Source organism: Phyllosticta citriasiana, assembly GCF_038021145.1.
Source record: "Phyllosticta citriasiana strain CBS 120426 chromosome Unknown IWZ02scaffold_4, whole genome shotgun sequence".
NCBI lineage: Eukaryota > Fungi > Ascomycota > Dothideomycetes > Botryosphaeriales > Phyllostictaceae > Phyllosticta > Phyllosticta citriasiana.
In genome coordinates this window covers 1-20,175 of record NW_027117281.1, presented here as the reverse complement: position 1 = coordinate 20,175, position 20,175 = coordinate 1, and the positions used below count along the sequence as shown (strand labels likewise).

The window sequence follows — 20,175 nt, the reverse complement described above, 5'->3', positions numbered from 1 at the left end:
TTCTTTCATGATGTTTCCCGTGCTGTTGCTCAAGCGGCGGGAGCCTCCCTAGCATTGTCCTCGTTGTTCTTCGTAGTCTTTCCGAACATCTTGAACTTTTGACCAAGGGTTCGCCCGCGCTGAGGGCTGGGGTTGCGAGGCTTCGAAGTTTCCTTCGGAGGATTGTCGAAAATCACGTTGAGCTGTCTGGCGCTTGGAACCGTCTTCTTCCCACTGATCACATTGTAGGCAGCCCGCGAAATCGACTTTGCCTTGGAGGCCTGGGTCGGACTGGCAAACGAGCGAAGGGAAAGCATGCTCTGGGCCTTGGCCAACTGGTTGGGGCGTTTCTTCTTCTCCGTTAGCTTGTCTTCGGCTTCGGGGGCGGGGTCGGACAGGGGGCCACTGGTACCAGGATCGGTCGTGGCGCTGACCGCCTTGTCCTTGGAGACGGTGCGGTCGACAAGCTGGGTTTCTTTCAAGCTCGCAACCTGGGCTCGAAGAATGGTGTTTTGCTCCTTGACGCTGGTCAATTCCAGCTGGAGACTGACGATAACGGCCTGAAGCGAGGATTTAACCTTGGCTTCGTCTAGAAGAGTCAGTTTAATTCATCAAAAGGCGGCTCGACTTGATGGTTACCGGCAGCTTTCTTTTTCCTTTTCTCGGCCAGATCGCGCATCTCCGCTTCGAATTCCGCAGTCGAATCAATCAGTTGTTGAGATTTCTTTTGGGTTTCAAGGACAAAGTTCAAGTCGAACTTTTCCGATCTCTCATCGCCATCAGAGTCGAGGAGATTCATGATTGTTGGTGCTGAAGGTGGCAGGACAGAGTTTGAAGGTGTTGGTGATGGATGACCGGTATGGTGGGAGCCAGGCGCTTGCGAGCCGGACAATCAGGCCGCGCCGCCCAGCAGCCACTTCTGACCCGCAGCCTCTCCTACGGTACCCATCGTTCCCCTTCAATCTTCACGTCAGCCTTCGTACATCAGATTCCACGTCCTAAAGCTTTTGCAACGGCAAGTCAATCGATCCAGCGCGCCAGAGGCCTCGCTTACCAGTGCTAGATGTCTCCAATCCAAGCTTTCAACGCTGAGGCGCCCGCCAACGAAGCCTCCGCTACCTCGGACTCAACCTCTCGATCCAAGGCCCTAACGCTGATACGCACACCAACAAAGCCTCTGCTGCCTCTGACCTCAGCGTCCCCGCCACGAATGCCGAAGACACTGCTACGGAGTACATGGCTCTTTTCAAAAAAGATCTCCATCTCCTCGCTGAGCGCATTTGGGAAGACGAGCTCTGCGAACTGGAGAGGCGGTAAGTTTCCACATTTATTCGAGCTGCAGATGCTGATAGGCAGACAGCTGAACTCCATGGGCCAAACTCAAAGCAGGTGATGAACAAACCGGCAAAGGATACGTAGAAGGATAAGGAGGATGGGGCAAGAAGACTGAGGCGAGCTACGAGCCTGACGTTGTCTTGTCAGCGAATAGCCAGCAAAGAAGCCTGAATGGATGCATGATGACTGAAAATCAAGCGACGTCACTCTGGAATTAACTCGAGTCGAGCCTCCCAATGTGTCACATTCTAACAAGGCCTGTGTCTTGCGAGCTGTTTCTAGTTTACGGTGTCCTTGATGCCCCTGAGTTCCTCCTCAAGCTTAGTGACGCGCTCGGCCATTTCCTTGAGTTCCTGCTCGAGTTTGGTGATGCGCTCGTCTTTCTGCTCGCAATCCTCTGAAGATAGTCAGCGTAAGCGTTGCACCGAAGTTTATCCAACGCACTGCAGGTGATACGGACGACTCCGCCGCTACTGCTCTTGTTTTCCTGTCCCGCAAAGAGCTCAGGGTGGCGAGCCATAAAGGAACGGAAGCACTGGCCGGTCCGATGGGCGAGATCCATGGCTTCATCGATGGAGCGTTCATTGGGGAGCTCTTGTTTGTCCGGCATTCTAGAGCTATTAGCTACTCCCACGACTGCAGGGCCTTGACGCGAGCTTACTTGTGTATAGGCAGTGGGTTTACTGGTCAGAGATCGGTATAGGGTCGTGGGTTTGTGGATGGGGTGTGTCGATGGTTGTTTGCAGATGAGAGGAGTGGGGAAAGAGATGGAGCGTCGGGCGCGCCCGTTGGCACCTTGCCTTCCTTACCTGGACACCATGCAAATCTCGTGACTCGCCCAGAAGATACCTACCTGTACTAGCGGTTTTTTACCACCCAACAACGCGCAGACTCTCTGTGATGGATTCAAGCAGGGACTTGGAAGGCTCAAGGACAAAGACACAACAATTCAAAGGCTGCTACAAGACAATCAGGAGTTTTCACGCGAGAATCAATTTCTCGAGGTTTATTTTGATGCCTTCGAACCAGAGGTAGATGCGCTAAAGCAGGGTCTGTTTGTCGTCAAAGACCTGAAAGCCAAGCTCTCGTTCCGGATTCAAGAAGTCCAAACTCTGGAGGTGGACTTGGAAGCCAGAAATCTAAGGTGGCGTCTGGATCAGTCTGCGCAGCCTGCGAAGCATGCGAGTGAGTGTCCGAATGGGAAACCAACGACCCGAAAGCGGCGCGGGAAGGGCAAGAAACTTTTCAGTATGCGCATCATGACTTCTCCCGACTGCGATTTGTGCTGCCATGACTCTTCCCGTCTAGCACACCGGATGGTTGTTGAGGTGTTGATGCGTGGTGACGTCCATAGTACGCTAGACTGTTTGGGCCTAGCGCCGAGTCTCGTCGCGACTGACCAGCGCAGGAGACGCTCCGTCGACTCTCCCACCAACATGAAATCTCGAAAAGCCCCCACCACAACTCCAAGACACGTTTGTTGCTGACCTACCCACTGCCAACTTTCGCTTACATATCACGAGAATGAGTAGGAAGACCCCTGCTGGCCACGCCCGAATCGCACCCGGAGCCGCCCCTCGTCGCGCGACCCACAAGGCCACTCCTCTCCCCGCAACGCCGACGACGTATCGAAAGGATCCCTCGCCTTTCGCTACACTTGTCGAACGGTTCCGACACAACCCATATTTGAGTGGCAGTCTTCTCATACCCAACGTCGACTCTGTCCAGCGCTCTTCGCTGCGCTTTCTCGCCGAGGGGATTCGCGTATGGGGTCGTTATATCTCGGAGCTGGAATGCGCCACCATGCAAGGGCCACCCTGCGTCTTTCAGGGCCCTTGCAAAACTGCCTTTTGGCGTTAGACTCTGCTTTGAGCTACGGCTCCCGAGACCCCTGTCTTGTTGTCTCCACTCACGACACCCGCATCATGGACACCATCGCTTCGGTCGTCGAATAGTATTTTCCGAGGACCAACGACTCCACAAAGGACGATGTGCTATGAACAGAGCGCCAAATGCCTACAAGTCGAGTTTCCACTACGGACCCAATCTTTCCCTCTATTGCTCGTCAAAGCTGCTTAACTACTTCGTCGGGTGCTTCTCCTTCCTGCTGAAGCAACTTTGCAGGACCAAAACAAGCCTAGCAAGTGGCCGGCCTCCAAAGAGACCATCAAGCGCCTCTCGTAACGTTGTTTCCTCATGTTTTGAGTGATGATGCGAATCCAGCTGCTTGCTGATGCCCAAAAATGCCCTCCGCCAGGCCAACGCTTCGAGACGCCGGCTCCATATTGTACAAACCTTTCGCATGCTGTTCTCACAATGACAAAGTCCAAAAGAAATGCCGAGGGCCACCGACTCCGCGGACGGTCGGCTCTCAACGACGCGGCCGGGACAGCAGCCTGCGAATAGACAGCCAACGGAGGGATGCTCGCCATGGACTGGTCCTGCGAGCCGACTGATCGCCAGCGAGAGGCGAAGCGGTCGCGGCGGCGGCGGTGAAGATGGGCTGATAGCAAAATCGAATCTTTCTAAGAGTCCATGGTATACAGCGACCCGCGTCCTACGTTACCCTTTTGCTGTTTGTGAACTTGCAGGACCTCGTCAGGACTCTCAATTAGCAGTGTTTGGCTCGGAGGATTACCTCGTAACAAAGATTGCCTTTGTATCACAGCCAGATCTAGGGAGATGTCGACTTCTTGAAAAGGGTACCGCCTAGGAGTCATCCAGCGGATCGTCCTGACTGCTCTTCAGCCACTTCTTTTGCATGTCATCCAATGTTGTCTGGCATTCTTTGACCGTTAGACTTGCCCGCAATCAAAGTGCTGGTACGAGGCTTACTTGAGCGCAGAGAGGGCGGCTTTTGTGTTGGTCGATGAAATGTGGGGAGAGGTGGGTGGAATGTTGAGGGTTCAGCAAGAGAGGGAAAAAATGGTGTCTGTGGCGGCAACGAGAGGATTTCCGCTGGCATTGCACAGGGTGGGTGCCAGACCAAAAGGCCAAGGCTCAGATAGGTCAAAAGCCAGCGTGATGCAAGAGAATATCGGCGGAATATTGGGTGCATGGCTGGTCTTTGGTGGCTCTGTGAGGTGCGCGAGCCCACCCTATCCCAATTCGGGTCGTGACTGCCTTCGGAGGAGCCGGCGCCGGCGCCCACGCAGCAGATGAAATCTTCGTCTCTGCTGGCTGTTCTTTCACACCCCGTCTGTCTCCACAAACTCTGGGTACGCCTGCTCTACTCATTGATCTGGGACCTAGACGCCCTCACGCCAGCTCGCTTGCACCGGACGCACCTGTCACATCAACACCACTGTCCTGCTCCCCTCTCTCCCCGTTAAGTAAGTCTCAATCTTTTGAAATGCCTGATCCAAGCTAATAGCCGTAGAATGCCTAAAGAGAAGTCCATGGAAGAAAGATTCTTCGAAGAGAATTTCACGGAAGAGGGTTTGCCGGCAGAAAGTTTCGTAGACACTGTCAGGAACTTGATAAGGGAGGTGATTTTGACTGAAAGGACACTGGACGCTCGGCGGGAGTTCGACGCGCAATACTTACAGCGCGGTAACACTAACCTGGACACCGGTCTTGACGATTCTGCTTCGTCCGCCTCCGGGGCCCTTCACCACTCCGACAACAAGCCCGGCCTTGGCCTTCAGGGCTCTAATGACAAGGTCGAGAACGTCGACCAAGACGACGACGAGGATGAGACGGCCTCTCCCGGCCAAAAGCTTAAGCGCGGCGAGGCCGGTAAGAAGACCTGGACCTGGGCGGACGTCACGTCCAACCTCTACGCAAAGACGGCTGGTGGAGAGGTCGGTTGGGCTTCTTTCAGCCAGGCTTTGAGAACGGCTGTGGAGGCAGGCCTTACTGCCTTAACTACTAGTAACGACAAGATGCGCCAAGTGGCCATGGCCAGCGTGGAGGATAGGCAGAGAGGCCGCTGCTGCATGACTGCCAACATCAACGACGTGGGCTGGGGAAACAGTCCGGATAGCAGGGCTACCGATTCCGCGTGCAAAAGGTGTCACGAGTTACCGGGAGGCAGACCTTGCCTGACGGTCCGTCGTGCTGGCGGCTTTTTCCTGATGCCGTTGAAGGAGGGCCAGACCGACGTCAACGTCGTGTCTCACTGGATGAATCAGCAGTGAGGTGGTGCCGTGCTGGAGGTTACTTACGCTGGGAGATGGGTATGAAGTTGTTAGTCAAACCAAAATGGTTAGGCCATCCAAGGAATGCAAATACCATAGTGGACGAATGCTACCTAGACATGACTGCGGTGACTTCAAATGCCGCAAGACCGCACCGTGTTGCTGGCCTAACGAGAATTGGAATTGTGGCGGTGGATCCGCAGGGGTACAAGGGATGGCCCGACCCGCGCCTTGTCACTTGTGGACCCTGAGCCCCACACCGTTATTAGATAGACAGAGGCAGCTTCGACTGTTTGCGACAAACTCGACCGAGAGTTGGTGGAGCAGGGAGTGTCGTAAGTCTCGACGAAGGCCACGGTGGAGGGAAAAGGACGGCGGAGAAAGCGGGTGGCGCATGGTCGTCTACGCCGGCATTAGTAGCGCCCCGGCTCAGCCACCTGTGCCACTTAGCGCCAAAGCACACCACCGCACATCCACCACATCACCAGCATCCTACACCTCAAGCAACCACCCGCGCTCGCCTCTCCCATCATCGCCATTCCAACTCGCTTTGTACCTCTCCCGATCGCATCGAAAATCCAACACTCCCGCCCTCCACCATCGCCAGCCGCATTTTCATTTCTCACCATGGCCGCCGACACACTTCCAGGAAGTCCGGTTTCACCGCATGGTAACGTGTCCGGGAGCTCTCAGTCTTGCCAGGATGTCTGGGAGAATGATTTGCGCGAGGCGGACATGAATCAGCTCACGGAGCAGCAAGCGAACGGAGAATATGAAAATCAAGGGTATGGAATTTATTGGGGCAATGTCAACATGCTTCCATTCATCCCGGGCCGCGACCTCCCAATCTCGACTGAGCTGAGCATCACCGACCTTCCCGGCCCCGACAGAGATCCCGGTATTTTTCCCGACCAGGCAAAGGATTCTATGCGGCTGTTCTTGGAAAACTTGCACGAATTGGTGGAGCGCATATGGAGCGAGGTGGCAGAAGAGCACGGTCTCCACGAGCGGCAGCATCACACCTTCGTCAGGCATGGATTCTTGATCCTCTTGACCATGAGCAGGGAACTTGTCCATGCAATCATCAAGGGAGATGTGCCGGCGATGGCCAAGAACGACGGCGACCCCAGAAAGCAGGCGAAGCAATTTTTGCAACTTTACAACGCAGAACGCAACCACCCCGAGGTCTTGCTGACAGGCCAATATTAGCCCTGCCTCATCGGTAAATACCTGTGCGATGAACGTGGTGAGGGCCTCAAAGCAGGAATCCTTCATCGCATCCTTGACCAGATTGAGCTTTACCTCGCAAACGATGAGTACGCCTACCAAGTCGAGCGCCAATTCTTCCCATCGACCGCAGCAAGAGGCTATCGACTTTACATAGACGGCAGGCCATCCCGCGTTGACAACATTCGGGATTTCGTCAAGAAGGTTTGTCGACACCTTCCAGACGATCCTGAAATTGTCTGCCGTGCCCTTTCGGAGTATGGGTATACGACGAACCATAAGAACCGCCTGCACATGCATGCGACTCATAGGAAGAGCAATTACATCATCAACTTGGTGGAAGCAATCACCAAGCATGAATTTCCTGATGAGAATTATGGGGTTCACCGGCATGTTGTGCACATGTGCTGGGCACCCGAGCAGGGATGGGTCGCCGAGGTCTTGTTGAATCGCCTCGGTATGGGATACGTCTCCACCGGCTACGGCATGTCGACCTGGGCCGCGGAACGTTGCAGCTCTACATCCTTCACCATGAATTCATCGTTCTACCGCGACTGGGCCGGTAGAGCGTGGAAGTACACGCCATACGTTGGTAAGTTGTCCCATCCAGTCAACCAACCCACAGCCACTGACTAGTGTCCAGCCCAGTTTTGATTGTTTCTGTTGGCTCCGCTGACCTGCCACGTATCTTGGAGCTTTTCGGGACCGTTGGGACGCGAAGGACGTCTTTTGTCTAGGCCCAGGCGTGGACTGATATCATCTTGACTGTCATTGATGAAAGCAAAGATTTTCTTCATTCTTCCAACTATTTCGAACCAAAGCATGTCACTGCCTCTTCTCAAGTTTCTGAGAGTACAAGCCCCAATGTTCCGCCGACGGCTTTCCGGCTTGAATCCGTAACTTTCCTGGCAGCTGGCCCCTCAAAGTCTCGACTTGAGGACGATCTTTCTCCGGTCATAGGACACCCTTTGAATAAGCTGCATGCAAGAAACCAATAGGGAACGAGAATCAGAAAGAAATCCCGAGGATATCAATGCAATGGGTCGGCCTTGCAGACGCCCGAAGTCCGATCATTCTGGTGCCCAAAAGCCAGGGTTGGCTTCGCGATACCGTGTGCGTCAATGGCAAGGTAGTGCCCTGTTCTTGTCAAAGTCGAACTGACATCTCAGAGCTCATGACGCTTGTGATGACCGAAGAGGTATGCCTGCCGAATGGCGATCTCACGGCGGTCGACGTAGGCAATGTCGCGGTCAACGTCGAGAGAAGTTCCCTCTGGGATGTCGCGCGCCGGGGCTGTGATCTGGGACTCCTGTTGATGTTCAGGAGTCTTGTTCGACTGAAGCTGCCTCTTTGCCGCCGTGACTTCCTTCTCCTCTTCCGTTTTGCGCTTTTTGCCTGGTCAATGTTAGATTCGTTCCAAGCAAAATTCCAAAGGACCGACCTTGCTGCCTGCTCAAGACATGACCAATGGAGCGGCTCATCGCAATGACTTCATCACGCTCCATTCCCTTCTCGGAACACAGATTGTTGAAGACTTCCTTCAAGTCTTCGTTGGCGCTCTTGTGGTAACGGCTTTCCTCGTGGCTTTCGACGGTGTTACACAGCAGTTGCCTGACACGAGAGAGATTCTTCTCAATGATCAGGATGTACTTTAGATATTGGATGGCTTCAGCCGAATACTCCCATAGCTCGAGCGAAGTTCCACTGCTGTGCTTCTGTGCAACGGAGGACGGGATTAAGGACGACGTCTCCTGCATTCCCGAGACTTGCGAAATCCATGTCAAGTTGCCCGCCTTTGCCCTGGGTTGTCCTGTTGGAATGTCCATTGACAATGTTGGTGTGTAGAAGAGGGTGGCGATGGAGGCGAAAGGTGGCTGCTTTCAAGCCGCGCGAGCGTTGTTCAAGAGCGCGGCAGACTGGAGGTGGAGTTTCCACAGCCGGCGGCGGAGTGCCAGAGGCACAGGCGACACGTGCAGTGTAGAGTTGTGAGGCTTGAACGAGAGACTTGTCAGTTTGAACGCGCTCAGCTTTGCTTTTGGGACGAAATACAAGCAAAGGAGGCAATGCCCATAGAAATGCGATGGTGATCTGACCGGACCGAAGAGTAGAGGTTGAGGTTGAAGAGGGTGGCGAAGAGGAAGAAAAAGACACGGTCGAAGATGTGCATCAAAAAAAACTCAAATGCCGGCAGTCGGCGTGGCCCAAAATTGCATCACGCACAATAGAAACTCACCGAACTTCAGCGCGTCATGGTTGTTGATTACGACCGTCTCCACGTCTGGATGACTTTCAAATTTGACTCAAACTACCTATAATGCTGCATTTGTTAATCCTCCGACGCTGAACAAGGTCAGAAGGGTTGTAGTTGGGTGGACACGGATCAAGACGGTAGTTATTGAGGCATCAGACGTCTTTCCTTGCTGCTTCGCGCAAAAGAACAAGAACAGGATCATCAAGGAAACCGTACGGTGCTCGGGTATGTTGGAAGACTGTAAAACCGTTGCCGAGGACAACTTTGAGGCCAAGTAAAAGATCGACGGGCTTCTTGGGATCCACCTCCAGCGGATTGAGGGGAGTACGAATCACAGAATACATGCTTTATGATCAGAAGTCTGGAAGGTCACCTGCGTGGACGCAATACACCGTCTTGTCATTGTCTGCTTTGATAACCGCTTGCGGAAGTCCATCGAAAGCTTCATTTCTGTACCATTGTGGTACTGCCTTGCTGAGCCACCACATGAAAAGGAGAAAATATGTCATTAGACCTGACTTGAATCTATGCTACGTCTGCAAAGGGACTCAAAATCTGTCCACTAGGACCAGAATCACACCATCCCACTTTGATGACCCGAATCCATCTAGTCTTGCTGCAGGGCCCTTCCTTTACTCTTGTCCCTGGCTCTCATTGCTTGCATCTCCGTCCGCCTTGTCAAATCTGCTGTCTGTATTGTCGTCACTTGACCCGCCGCTCTGCGTCGCGTTTGGAGATGGCATGGCGACCAGCCGTCGGGATGCGCGTTGGCGGATTCGGGCGATCCTGGGCTCATTTTGATTGCAGAAGACTGCTGAATTTGAATTTGGCACTTTCAGGTGGCTGTGGGGTGTCGTTTCATGGCACTCATATGGGGGCGAGGACGTGGTGACGCGTGGAGGAGGGCGCGTTGGCCACGACGGGTAGGGCTGATCCAGCGACGGGTAGGCCCGCCCCACGCGACGGCCTGCATCTCCCTGCGTCAATCCTGCGCCACAACCAAACACCATCCCCACCAACCCTCGAGATGCCTCCACGATGTACGATCAATCTGACTGACAAGGAGTCTTGCTAACATTTCCAGTCACTATCAACGGTCGTCCCATCAGAAATCTGCGCGAAGACTACCGCGGCAGACGCCGTGGCCTCTACAGACGCGGCGGCCGTGGGCGCGGCCTAGGCAACGGGGTTGTTCGGCGCGGGCCCGCCGGTCTGGGCTCTGGCTTCACGACAGACGAGCGCAAGTCGTTGAATCCTGTCGCTTTGCAATATTGACCGCCTGTAGTCCAGCCGTATCCTCTCCCGGGGCAGCTCGTGATGGCCCGGCCCCAGCCGCGCAACCACCATCCCCCATCCTCCAGCCACCAGCCTCCGTCGCCGAGCCGCCAGCCCCTGTCGTCCCACCAGGTCCCGTCGTCCTACTACCGGTCCTCTTCCGAGATGGACAGCGACCGTCAGTTGTAAAACTATCGAATTTGGCTTTTGAAGCTTACAAACCTAGCCCCTTCCCTCCCCGAAGCTCCCCGAGAAGAGCTCGCCATACCGGCGACCCAGCGTTCCTCCCAGGCCATCCTCCCTGACCCTACATCGTCGCCGCACATAGACCGCTACAACTGGCCCTCATTCCGCGAGCCTACCTCCCCCGTGCCCGACACCATGCCCCCCACCGCGACCTCGTCGGACACGGGTCGCTATGCGTTCGAGGAAGACCCTCGTTACGCCTTTCCCCCTGGCGACAATCCCATACGCCTTTCCCCCTGGCGACAATCCCATCGACCAGGTCCTCCAACACATTGACAACCAGCACGGCAGCAACGTCTCCCGTTTCGCCCCCCGCCTCCGCCACCTCACAGTCCCGCAGGCGCGCGAGGTCCTCCGCCTGGTAGGATATCTTTGCGAGGAGTACATGAGCCTGGAAGAGGTGCGCCGCATCCGCGGAGCCCTCCAAGACTACCAGGTTGAGCAGACCTCCCGCGAGCGGGACCGCCGCGTCTTTGGTCGCCCGGAGTGAGCGCGGCTGCGTCTTTTTGTGGGGGGGAGAGTTGTCGGGAGGCAGCGGGGGTTGTTTGGTGCCGTGTGGGTTAGTAGGCAGTTTCTAATCTGGACCATCAAGGCATTGGCATTTTTCTCTCGGCAATTCGACACCATGCAACGTGCACTCATGGCTTGATTTGACTCCCCTGGCCCTCGAGATCCAGCATGGGGTCGAAGCAGAGCATGAGGGCGACGGCGTTGAGGTCCAGGTCAAGTTTTCCCTTTCCATTCGTCAGAACTCGAAGAAATCATTGACCAAGGCATCAGGATCCATCCGCCGACCGTCCACGCCTCCATGCCAAGTCGCGCCAAGAAAGTCGAGTCTTCAAACACACGCGGCAACCAGCAGAAGCCCTCGGGCTGCGCAGCGCGAGAGGAATGGGAGCTCTGGGGGAGGGAATCAAGTCTGTTGAAAGGGGAGGGCATGGGAAAGGGTGCCGCCCGCTGCGAGGCTCGCTAGATGCAACCCTCCTGCCCACCGCTCGTCTTCTTGCACGACAAATGTCAGGTAAAGGAGTTAGATTCATTTGGCCATGGCGTGTGATGACGCGCGAACACATTTGTATTGTTTTTGGAGTGCATTGATGTAGAACCACTCCACCTCGCCTTCAACCAACTGATCAGGGCACCACCACAAGCCACTCCCGTCTCATTCTGATGATGGTACTGCTTCATTCACGGCCCTCTCCGGCATCGTCTCAAGTGCAGCACTTCTTGAAAATGCCAAAAAAGGCATTCCTAGCCTTGCGCAAGTTGCCGCGCGGGGCCTTGGGAGAGGCAGGCGACAAGGTGCGGTCATCAGGGACCGAGGGAGGAATCTGGTCGGGACTGGCAACGCGGTGCTTGCAAGAGCTCGGTGAGCGTCTCCATCTCCTGGCGCATGTCGGCCACCTCCTGCTGCATGTCGGGCACCTCTGACTCCGTCATGTCGAACAGCTTGGACTTGAGGCGGACAATCTTGGACTTGAGGCGCAGATTCTTGGACTCGAGGCGGAGGATCTTGCCGTCCTTGGCCTGAAGCTGCTTGTACAACTTGTCGATAGCCTCGCTCGTAGCTGATTTTCTCCCAGTCTGCAAGCTCGCTGGCCTGGGTTGCCATTTTGCGGGTCAGGGTGGCCAGTTGGCGACGGAGGGATTCATCGTCGCGTTGAAGCTCCACATTGGCCTTGCAGCGAAGCGCACAGGCCTCATGGCTTCCATCATTTATTTTTTTATCTGGGTGTGACCGTCTCGTTTAGTTTCCCCAGCTGTTGCGGGTGTGGCTAATGGCTGACGGGTATGGCGGAAAACGTCGCCGCGCCGGGCCAAGCCCTTTTCCATCACCTTTGGCAGGCTAAACGATGTTGTTAACGTTTCGATGCTCCTCCAATCAACCATACAGTCCTTTGTACAAAGTCCCACATCTGTCGCGGCTGTTTTAGTGGTTGTAGTGGTGCCCTCCGGCCTTCCCGCCAACTCTGCCTCCACTGTGACGGCGCCCAAAATTCTGACATCTAACAACGTCGGAGTTTGGCCATTATCTGCTATTCCCTACCCTCTTCTAGCCCATCTAAGTTTATTGAAAGTGTTTTCCGGATTGACTTTGTGCTTGAATGGTTAAAAATCTTTTTCGGCGCAAACAGTGGTTGAGAGACTCAAAAAATTCACAAAAATCAACCACAGCATTTGAGGACTCGCAATTACACCCAGAATATTATTTCAGACGCTCTACGATCGCAAAAAATATTTCAGAGCATTGTTGTTGTGTATTTGGGGAGCGACGAGTCTAAATGCCTAGCCACCGCTAACAAAAATATCTTCCCTCTTGAATCAGAGCATCCCTGGCCTCAAGAAAATTCCAACAGCCCAGAAACGAGGAGGTTAAGCTGTAATGATGTTTTACGGCGTCAGATTACCTTATTCGCGCCCAGGAAAAATCAGAGACGCCGTTTTCGGGATCCAGCCAACGCTTATGATTGAATGCTCCCGCAAAGATGCCCCTCCCACCCCGAATGCTTCTGAGATGTTTCAAATAGCTTCAAACTGCCCCCGGATGATGTTTGGGTAGTTACTCGGCGTTGTTTGTAGCCATCAACAAAAACAATGTGCCCGCTCCACGCAGGTTGACACTTTCATTTTTCCCTCAGTTAACGAAGGATTTCGGTTCCTGAAACACTCTCCCGGGGTCATTTGAAGCTCATGAAGATGATTGCCGCTGTTTTTGGACGCGATTGGACTCATAATCCGTCTCCTCTCAATTTTTCCCGATGAACATGGGGAGAAACCCAACACTTTGTGATTCTTTACTCCCCTGACCAATTACCAGTGTTCTTTCCATTGCGGATAGCAGTTTCACGCTCACTTGAACTGCCGGGACAGGTTTCGGGGCCGCAGGGACATGTTTGAAAATCGCCAAAAATCCCAAATGAGTAATTCGACCAAGTACCAACTTTTGATTTTGGACCTGATTCAAGTGTCAATCTTCTCGGGGGACTGAAAGAGTCTCGTAGCGAATGGAAAAAAAATTCTACGACTACTTTGGGTGATGGCGAAAAAATCAAAAACCGAGATGTATAATTTATTTTTTCCCCAACCTTCGATTTTCGGACCGTTCTCTTCGCCGACCATCCTTTTGGACGTAAAGGACACAGTACCGAACAAGAGCGAGCCAAAAGGACAACTTTTATCTACTTCGAAAAATCTCCAAAGTGAAATCGCCCAAGACCAAACACTCGAATTTTGACCCGCTCACTACGGGGATTGGATTGTGGGACTCAAAGATCATCAGGAAGATGTAGAAAAGAATTATACAACGACGTTTGGGGATCGAAGAAGAAAGAGATCAAAATCTGGGGGATGAAATTTGTTTTTAGGCTTCAGGGATAGAGCTGAGTCCCGATAACAACGGGGAACTTCTTCGACGACCCCAAGAACCCGGGGGAGACTAAAAGCGAGGCAATCAGAGCACTTTTAGTCGAGGCAAGAAAATCAAAATTGGTCGATTTGCAATCTTGAAAGATTTCAAAACTTGCCCGGATGGCCTTCCAACTAGTCTCGCCGGCTCGCTTCAAGGTCAATGAGGTAGGGAAAGAGGTCGCTGGGTCTAGAAAGGGCTATCATCACGCCTGTTATGCAAGTGATGCCAAAAGGGTTAATTCTAGGCGGATCTTAAGGATCGCCCGGAGTAGCTCACAGACTGGCTCCCCAGGGTGGAAAGTACTCAGATATCACATAGACAAAGCAGGAAGACGCCAGGACGCGCGGCTGTTAAGAGAATTCGAAGTGTCGGACAATAGAGGCCCTGCAGCGGTTTCCTTCGGTAGAGGCGCAGGAACGGCGGGGAGTCACCAATTGAAGAGGGATGCGAGTGAATGAAGCAAAGAAGACATGGCTGACGCTACCTAGGGGTCTACGGGAAGGTAGCGGGCAAGGCAAGTGTCACATCAAGGCATGGGGCACTGAGACGAGAAGCAGAGGCGCGGAGCGCGAGATCACATTGTATTTGACTACCAAAAACATTAAGAGCCATCAAAAACAGCCCGGGCAGTGCGCAGCTGGTCAGGATGAGCCGTCGGAGTTTGCACATCATCTATTTGAGCGATCCGGGACAATGGGCGGCGGAGGGGCGATGCGCGGCGGGAACCGGGAAGCAGAGGAGCGACAGATGGCTGGCGGGAGGTCGGCAGGGCTGACGGAAGCGGCAGCAAGAACTGCCAGCGTCCGGGGCACCGAAAGAAGACCAAGACCTGCACCGCGGCGACCCATGAAGCATCCCAGCGCACCCGGCGTCGACATGAAGCCCAGCAGTGGCCGCAGAGACGCAGCTTGCCCATCTCCAACCACTGAAATCCTCCGTTGTGAACGGAGAAGTCGGTCGAGTGCGCAAGGGCGTAGGCATGGAGGACGGTGACGAGGACAGCCTGTGTTGGAGCCAAAGTTGGCTAATAAACACGCAAGGAGCAGACCTGCCACGTTGGCCGACCACAAATACTTCTCACTTCGTCCCATGCTCGTGTAGGCAATCGGAGGTGACGCCGTCCATTTCCGAGTCTGTGGTGATGATTGACGACAAGGAGCGGACTCTGCGGCCTGCAATGCCATCGCTAGTATTTCAAGCTGTTGAGTCGGGCCTCGGGCAGGCCATTGACCACCGGGAGGAAGAGAGATGGAGTCTCAAGGTTTGCGACCCGGCAGCAAGGGCTCAACATTCTTGCTGCTTCTGCAGACCCCGGTGGCGCCAAAGATGCGTGCGCGTCTCTCAAAGCATGGTCAGGATGGTCGAGCATGCCAGAAAATGCCTGAGATGTTCAGAGCTGACCTCCGGAAGGCCAGGCTTGGTCTTGAGGGCAGGACCGGCAGCAAGATGAAAGAGGTTGACCTTGTCGCTGCTTCTGCAGATGCCAGACGTGCTATAGATGTGGGCGCGTCTTCCACAGCATGGCCAGGATGATTGAGCACACCGTCAAGTGCCTGAGACGTTCGACGCTGGCCGCTGGAGGGCCAGGCTCATGCTCGAGCTGGTGCGCAGACGTGGTTGGAGTCAGGAACAAGTGCCGTGGGCTGGCAGGCGACCAAAGACAGGCGAACTTACAACCACGGGCGCCCTCCAACAAAAAGACGTACGGCGAAGAGACAGCGAGCAAGGGAAAGATAGATGTTGTGGCGTAACGTCGCGATGCTTTCAGTCGAGGGACTGGACATGTTGGGCAAGCTGGCATTCGACCGCAAGCTTGACTGTTTGGGTGCCACCACGGGTTGAGGGAGCTGAACAACAGATGCGTGTTGATTTTCCGATGGCGCCGAGCTAAAACGCATGGCAAAAGCGCGGAGATGCCGGCGGTGCTCTACAACACTCCTCTGGTGGCTGAACCTTGCATCAATCAAGCAGCATCATCTCCTGCGTCGTCATGCTTCCTGAGGTTGCCAATCGACAGGATTCCGTTCTTGGTGCCAGTGCGAAAGCCACTGCTTCTCTTGCGGCCTGGAGAAGCAGGTTTCCTGTTGGTACTGCCAGAAAGCGTCAAAGAGGGCTTTCCCGGGCTACCTGGGCGAGGCATGACATGGTTCTTGAGGCGCATGGGCAAAGACCTCACCTTGCTCTGGGGACGCGCGTTGTTCTTTGAAGAAGAAGGGGAACATTCGTCGCCGCGACAAGCTGGTCTGAGAATGGATCGCGTCGATCTGGTCCCGCATCGCCGGGCTCCAGGACTCGCCTTGTTCTTTGAAAAAGCAGCCTTGGTAGAATGCAAATGAAGGGGGAGCATTTGACGACAGGCCACGATGCCTCAGGACGGGGGAGAAATGTCGCAGAAACTGCCCCAACGACTGCAGGTCCGTTCAATCGTGAAGCAAGTCCAGCGGCAGGCCCGGAGCGCCCGCTGACCTCGTTTGCCGTCGACTTTGCGCGGATGCAATTTCAAACAAAGGCTCATCGGCGGCCGCTGAGGTTGAAGAGCTTCGTGCTTAATCGACCACTGCCACTGCGCTGCCGGTGGCCTGGCCTGCCCGCTCGCCGGTGGAATGCCCTATTTGCTCGCCGGAAGCAGCATTTGTAGTCCTCGACGGAGCCGTATCTCGAGCCGCATCACGTCTAGGTTGACGACGTGTGCCGACTGGGTCGAGAGGTTGATGCCTGGCCCGGCGGAATTGGAAGCCCGGGGCAGGATCATCGCTGAAGGAGGCTCCCTGCGAGAAGCAGAGCCAGAGGATTGCTCGGTGACTTTGGCCGCTCAACAAACGGCGAGTAGGTCCGTCCATGTCGTCAGCCAGAGCCATTGCGCATGTCTCGCGTGAAGAGGATCCCTGCGAGAAGCAGACAGAGAATCCTGCCCAGTGACTTTGGTCGCTGGAGGGAACGCGGCGGGGTTCGTCCATGTGGTCAACGAGAGCCAGAGGCTTACCCGGTGATTTCGGTTGTTGGAGGAAACGCGACGGCCGTTGGAGGAGAGGCGAAGGACTTCGTCATTGTCGTCAACGTGCGTGGCTCGTGCGGAGAGGGTCCCCTGCGAGGAACAGAGGCTGAGGCTGAGGCTTGCTGGATGATTTCGGTCGTTGGAGGAAATGCGACGGGCATGTCGTCAATGAAAGCCGTTTGATCGGGAGGAGGTTTAGCCAGAGCGAGAGGCAGAGGGCGACCCTTGCCCGATGACTTTGGTCTTTTGAGGAATGGCGAGTAGGTTCGTCCATGTCGTCAACCAAAGCTGATGGGTGGAGGGCTGAGCGAAGGCGAGAGGCGGAGCAAGACCCTTGCCTGATGACTGGAGAATGGATTCGTCCGTGTTGTCGACCAGAGCCAACGTGCATGTGTAAGGACGCTCCCCGCGAGAAGCAGGCCCGATGCGGAGGCGATTTGGCGATTTGAAAGCCTTGAGCAGGAGCCTCGCCCGGAACTTGGGTCGCTGGAGGAAACGATTTTGGAGGATCTCTTCATCGATGTCGTCAACCAAACCGGCGCTCGGTGAAGGCGAGAAGCCGACGAGAATCCTTGCCGGAGGACTTTGGTCGCTGGAGGAAACGATTTGATCGGCGGGAAGATTGAGGTTTAGATGCCGGCGGAAGCGCAGAAGTCCTGCTGGCTTTCACATCTGAGAGGAGTCGAGGAACGGGACGCGTGGAAACGGCTTTGGCTGCTGCCTGGGTACGCCAAAAGGATGACGATGGGGCGTTCGCGCACGCAGGAGAGAGTGGGATTGGGCTATGAAATTGCTGGAGATGTCGTACTGGTGCTGATTGTGCGACAGCGAGGGCTTGAGGCTCCGAGGGCGCCGTATGTGAGCAATTCACCAGGCGCTGGGTCCGCCGCGGCACTGGCCTGGTCCGAATACCCTTCCGCTCTGCATCGCTGAAGCATTAGATGCCGCAGCAAATTGTGAGCCCTCCGGAGCCGAGATGTGCACCTTTCCTGTGGACATCAGGCTCTGGCAGGCCATCTCGCGCGACGCTAGCACTCCATTCCACCAAGATGAGCCTCCAGCTGCCTGCAAATTCCCGCGTTCGATTCCCTGGAGAGCAGTCTTGTCGCCGGCCATGGCGTTGAAGTGGTTTGCACGCTCGCGGACCACGGTATCGATGGACGGGTGGGAGGCTGTCCGCATTTACTCTGGAGACCATGCCGGAAGAGCATCGCGCCGTCCCTGGATATGCTAGAAACCTGTGCTTCCGTGGCGCTGCCGAGAGCCGTTACGTGGTGATGTCACTGGGACTGGAGACCTGTCATGGAAATTGTCAGAACCGACGCCAGCTTCAACAATCTGCCATTGCGGGCTATGCTCACCTTCTTCCTTGCCAGCAGACCAGCTCCTCTTGTTTCCTGTCTCTCCAGCTCTTTGTTTGGGCCCGCGGCCAGCTGCCACGGTCACCCTGGCTCACCGGCCACCCCCGGACATCGAGTCAGAGCTTGGATTCGTTCGCGAAACGGATGCGCAGAGGGTTTTGCTTCAGCTGAGGGCGAGAAAACTCAGCGAAGGGGCGCGCGTTGTCAATTAGAGCCTGCGACGTCTGGGGAGGCGACGGGCTGCGGGTGCGGCTTGACGGAGGCGGCGAGTTGACAGGGAGACCCGCCAGCTGGACGGAAAGGCGGTCGGCTGGGATTGATTGATGTTGCGCACGCGTACGAGGCCCGGACGCTTGAGGTCGAGGGTTGTGGAGGTGGAGAGTCGCGGTGACATTTGTCGTGGGGAAGGCGGCGTGAGCCCGGAGTGTGGGGTGTAGGGCTCCGCAAGTGGCGCCGACCATCCAGGCGCTTCGGTCACGATTGAACAACACCACCTCAAGCACCCCAATTGCCATCGCGGCGGAAGAACAGCCTCGAATTGTCCGCTTCGAATCATTTCAATCAGGTACGAGCCATCGCTGGACTTCTCCTTCGCCGCGTCTTGCGCCGACCACAAACGCCGCCAGAAACTCGCCCTCTCCCTCGGCCAACGTCTCCAACGCCGCGGAGCCACGAACAGCCAGCCCATCGCTCTCGCTCCTCGAACCACACTGCCAGAAGGCCTGAAGAGGAGGAAACATGTCACCTGCGGGCCCTTCTTCTCTGCACCGCGCCGAGCAGGTCTGAGGGCGTGTCTCTGGAGGTCCGCCGTCCAGGCGCTGGGCCATTCAGGTCAAGCAACAGTAAATGCGGCGGCGTTGAGCCAATGCCACCCTCCTCACACATCAAGCCTGACGCTGACTATGTCACAGAGCTCGGAAAGCCTTAGTTTCCTCAAACCCACGGCCGCAAACCCTCTGCAGCACATTCTACGGACGAAGGCAACGGGGTCAGGCGGTGGGACACACAAGGACACAATGGGACTGCTGGAGGGAGCTTGGAGCTGGCCCTGCTGCCTCTGGAAAGGCCAGGTGACGGCGGATAGCTTCGCGGGCATCACCAGGTACGTGCCGCATGCTCCGCGCCGTGATCTGGTCGAGATGTGCTGACAACGGCGCCTGGATGACGTCTTGGGCCCTCTGCGACGTCTCTTCAACGCAGATGTCCACGGCCAGCATCATCGGATGTCCTGTCATTCCCGCAACCCGCAGATGAGCTGTCAAGGAGCCCCGACCCGTCGATTCGGCCATGTTCAATGGCGAACCTCGACGAGATTGGCTGCCAGCGGCTTCAAGTCATCCCTCACTGTTCGAGCGTTGCGCAACGGTCTTTTTCTGTTGAATCGGCCCCCCAGCAACCCCGTGCCATCGGAATTCCGCGGAATGGATTGTTTCGAGCAAATGGGCTTACAAGATCCCCGGGACGTCCCCACTTGTGGTTTGGAGGCCCCGGTGACCCGTTTGCGACCGCAGGACACAGAAATCATTGATGCGCGGCTCGGAATGCCTGAAGACCCGTGCAAACCCACCCGCTCGTGACCGTCGAGGTTGAAAGAATGGTAAACAGCTAGGTACTTTTATAAATGGCTGTAAGGGGGTTAGTTGTTTTTTTTTACGGGAAATGTAAATATCATCGTGTAAAAACGGAAAAAGTTGAAAATTCAAAAAATTCAAAAAAAAAAAAAAAAACAAAAAAAAAATAAAAAAAAGAATAATAATTAAAAAAGGTAGGGTTAGGGTTAGGGTTAGGGTTAGGGTTAGGGTTAGGGTTAGGGTTAGGGTTAGGGTTAGGGTTAGGGTTAGGGTTAGGGTTAGGGTTAGGGTTAGGGTTAGGGTTAGGGTTAGGGTTAGGGTTAGGGTTAGGGTTAGGGTTAGGGTTAGGGTTAGGGTTAGGGTTAGGGTTAGGGTTAGGGTTAGGGT

General features: G+C 55.2%; 6 protein-coding genes across 6 annotated transcripts; 2 read left to right on the top strand and 4 right to left on the bottom strand.

Moving 5' to 3' along the window:
- Window positions 1-29: 29 nt before the first annotated feature.
- IWZ02DRAFT_515369 (uncharacterized protein) lies at window positions 30-778 on the bottom strand (the record flags this gene model as incomplete). Its single annotated transcript, XM_066770645.1, has 2 exons — window positions 30-568; window positions 619-778. 2 exons carry the CDS (start codon window positions 776-778, stop codon window positions 30-32), a joined length of 699 nt encoding a protein of 232 aa, XP_066624218.1.
- A 3,916-nt stretch (window positions 779-4,694) lies between these two features.
- Window positions 4,695-5,453, top strand: IWZ02DRAFT_488675 (uncharacterized protein; the record flags this gene model as incomplete). The annotated part of the gene is made up of 1 exon (XM_066769490.1): window positions 4,695-5,453. One exon carries the CDS (start codon window positions 4,695-4,697, stop codon window positions 5,451-5,453), a length of 759 nt encoding a protein of 252 aa, XP_066624217.1.
- Window positions 5,454-6,080: 627 nt separating this feature from the next.
- IWZ02DRAFT_488674 (uncharacterized protein) lies at window positions 6,081-7,334 on the top strand (the record flags this gene model as incomplete). The annotated part of the gene is made up of 3 exons (XM_066769489.1): window positions 6,081-6,638; window positions 6,705-7,272; window positions 7,324-7,334. The coding sequence occupies 3 exons, from the start codon at window positions 6,081-6,083 to the stop codon at window positions 7,332-7,334; spliced, it is 1,137 nt and encodes a 378-aa protein (XP_066624216.1).
- A 511-nt stretch (window positions 7,335-7,845) lies between these two features.
- Window positions 7,846-8,506, bottom strand: IWZ02DRAFT_431234 (uncharacterized protein; the record flags this gene model as incomplete). Its single annotated transcript, XM_066766148.1, has 2 exons — window positions 7,846-8,075; window positions 8,122-8,506. The coding sequence occupies 2 exons, from the start codon at window positions 8,504-8,506 to the stop codon at window positions 7,846-7,848; spliced, it is 615 nt and encodes a 204-aa protein (XP_066624215.1).
- Window positions 8,507-14,408: 5,902 nt separating this feature from the next.
- Window positions 14,409-15,213, bottom strand: IWZ02DRAFT_195617 (uncharacterized protein). Its single transcript, XM_066762495.1, has one exon. It carries the CDS (start codon window positions 15,043-15,045, stop codon window positions 14,530-14,532), a length of 516 nt encoding a protein of 171 aa, XP_066624214.1. The 5' UTR covers window positions 15,046-15,213; the 3' UTR covers window positions 14,409-14,529.
- A 1,887-nt stretch (window positions 15,214-17,100) lies between these two features.
- Window positions 17,101-18,271, bottom strand: IWZ02DRAFT_195651 (uncharacterized protein). The gene is made up of 3 exons (XM_066762496.1): window positions 18,218-18,271; window positions 17,841-18,153; window positions 17,101-17,777 (listed from the first exon to the last, which is right to left on the bottom strand). Exons 2-3 carry the CDS (start codon window positions 18,052-18,054, stop codon window positions 17,383-17,385), a joined length of 609 nt encoding a protein of 202 aa, XP_066624213.1. The 5' UTR covers window positions 18,055-18,153; window positions 18,218-18,271; the 3' UTR covers window positions 17,101-17,382.
- Between the last annotated feature and the right edge of the window lie 1,904 nt (window positions 18,272-20,175).

Excerpts from the sequence above, each read along its gene's own strand:
- IWZ02DRAFT_195617 (XM_066762495.1), bottom strand. The coding sequence starts at position 15,045 with ATGGCATTGCAGGCCGCAGAGTCCGCTCCTTGTCGTCAATCATCACCA.
- IWZ02DRAFT_195651 (XM_066762496.1), bottom strand. The coding sequence starts at position 18,054 with ATGGTCTCCAGAGTAAATGCGGACAGCCTCCCACCCGTCCATCGATAC. Across the intron at positions 17,778-17,840 it reads GCCTGATGTCCACAGGAAAG|AGCGGAAGGGTATTCGGACC; the intron begins GTGCACATCTCG and ends TCAGCGATGCAG.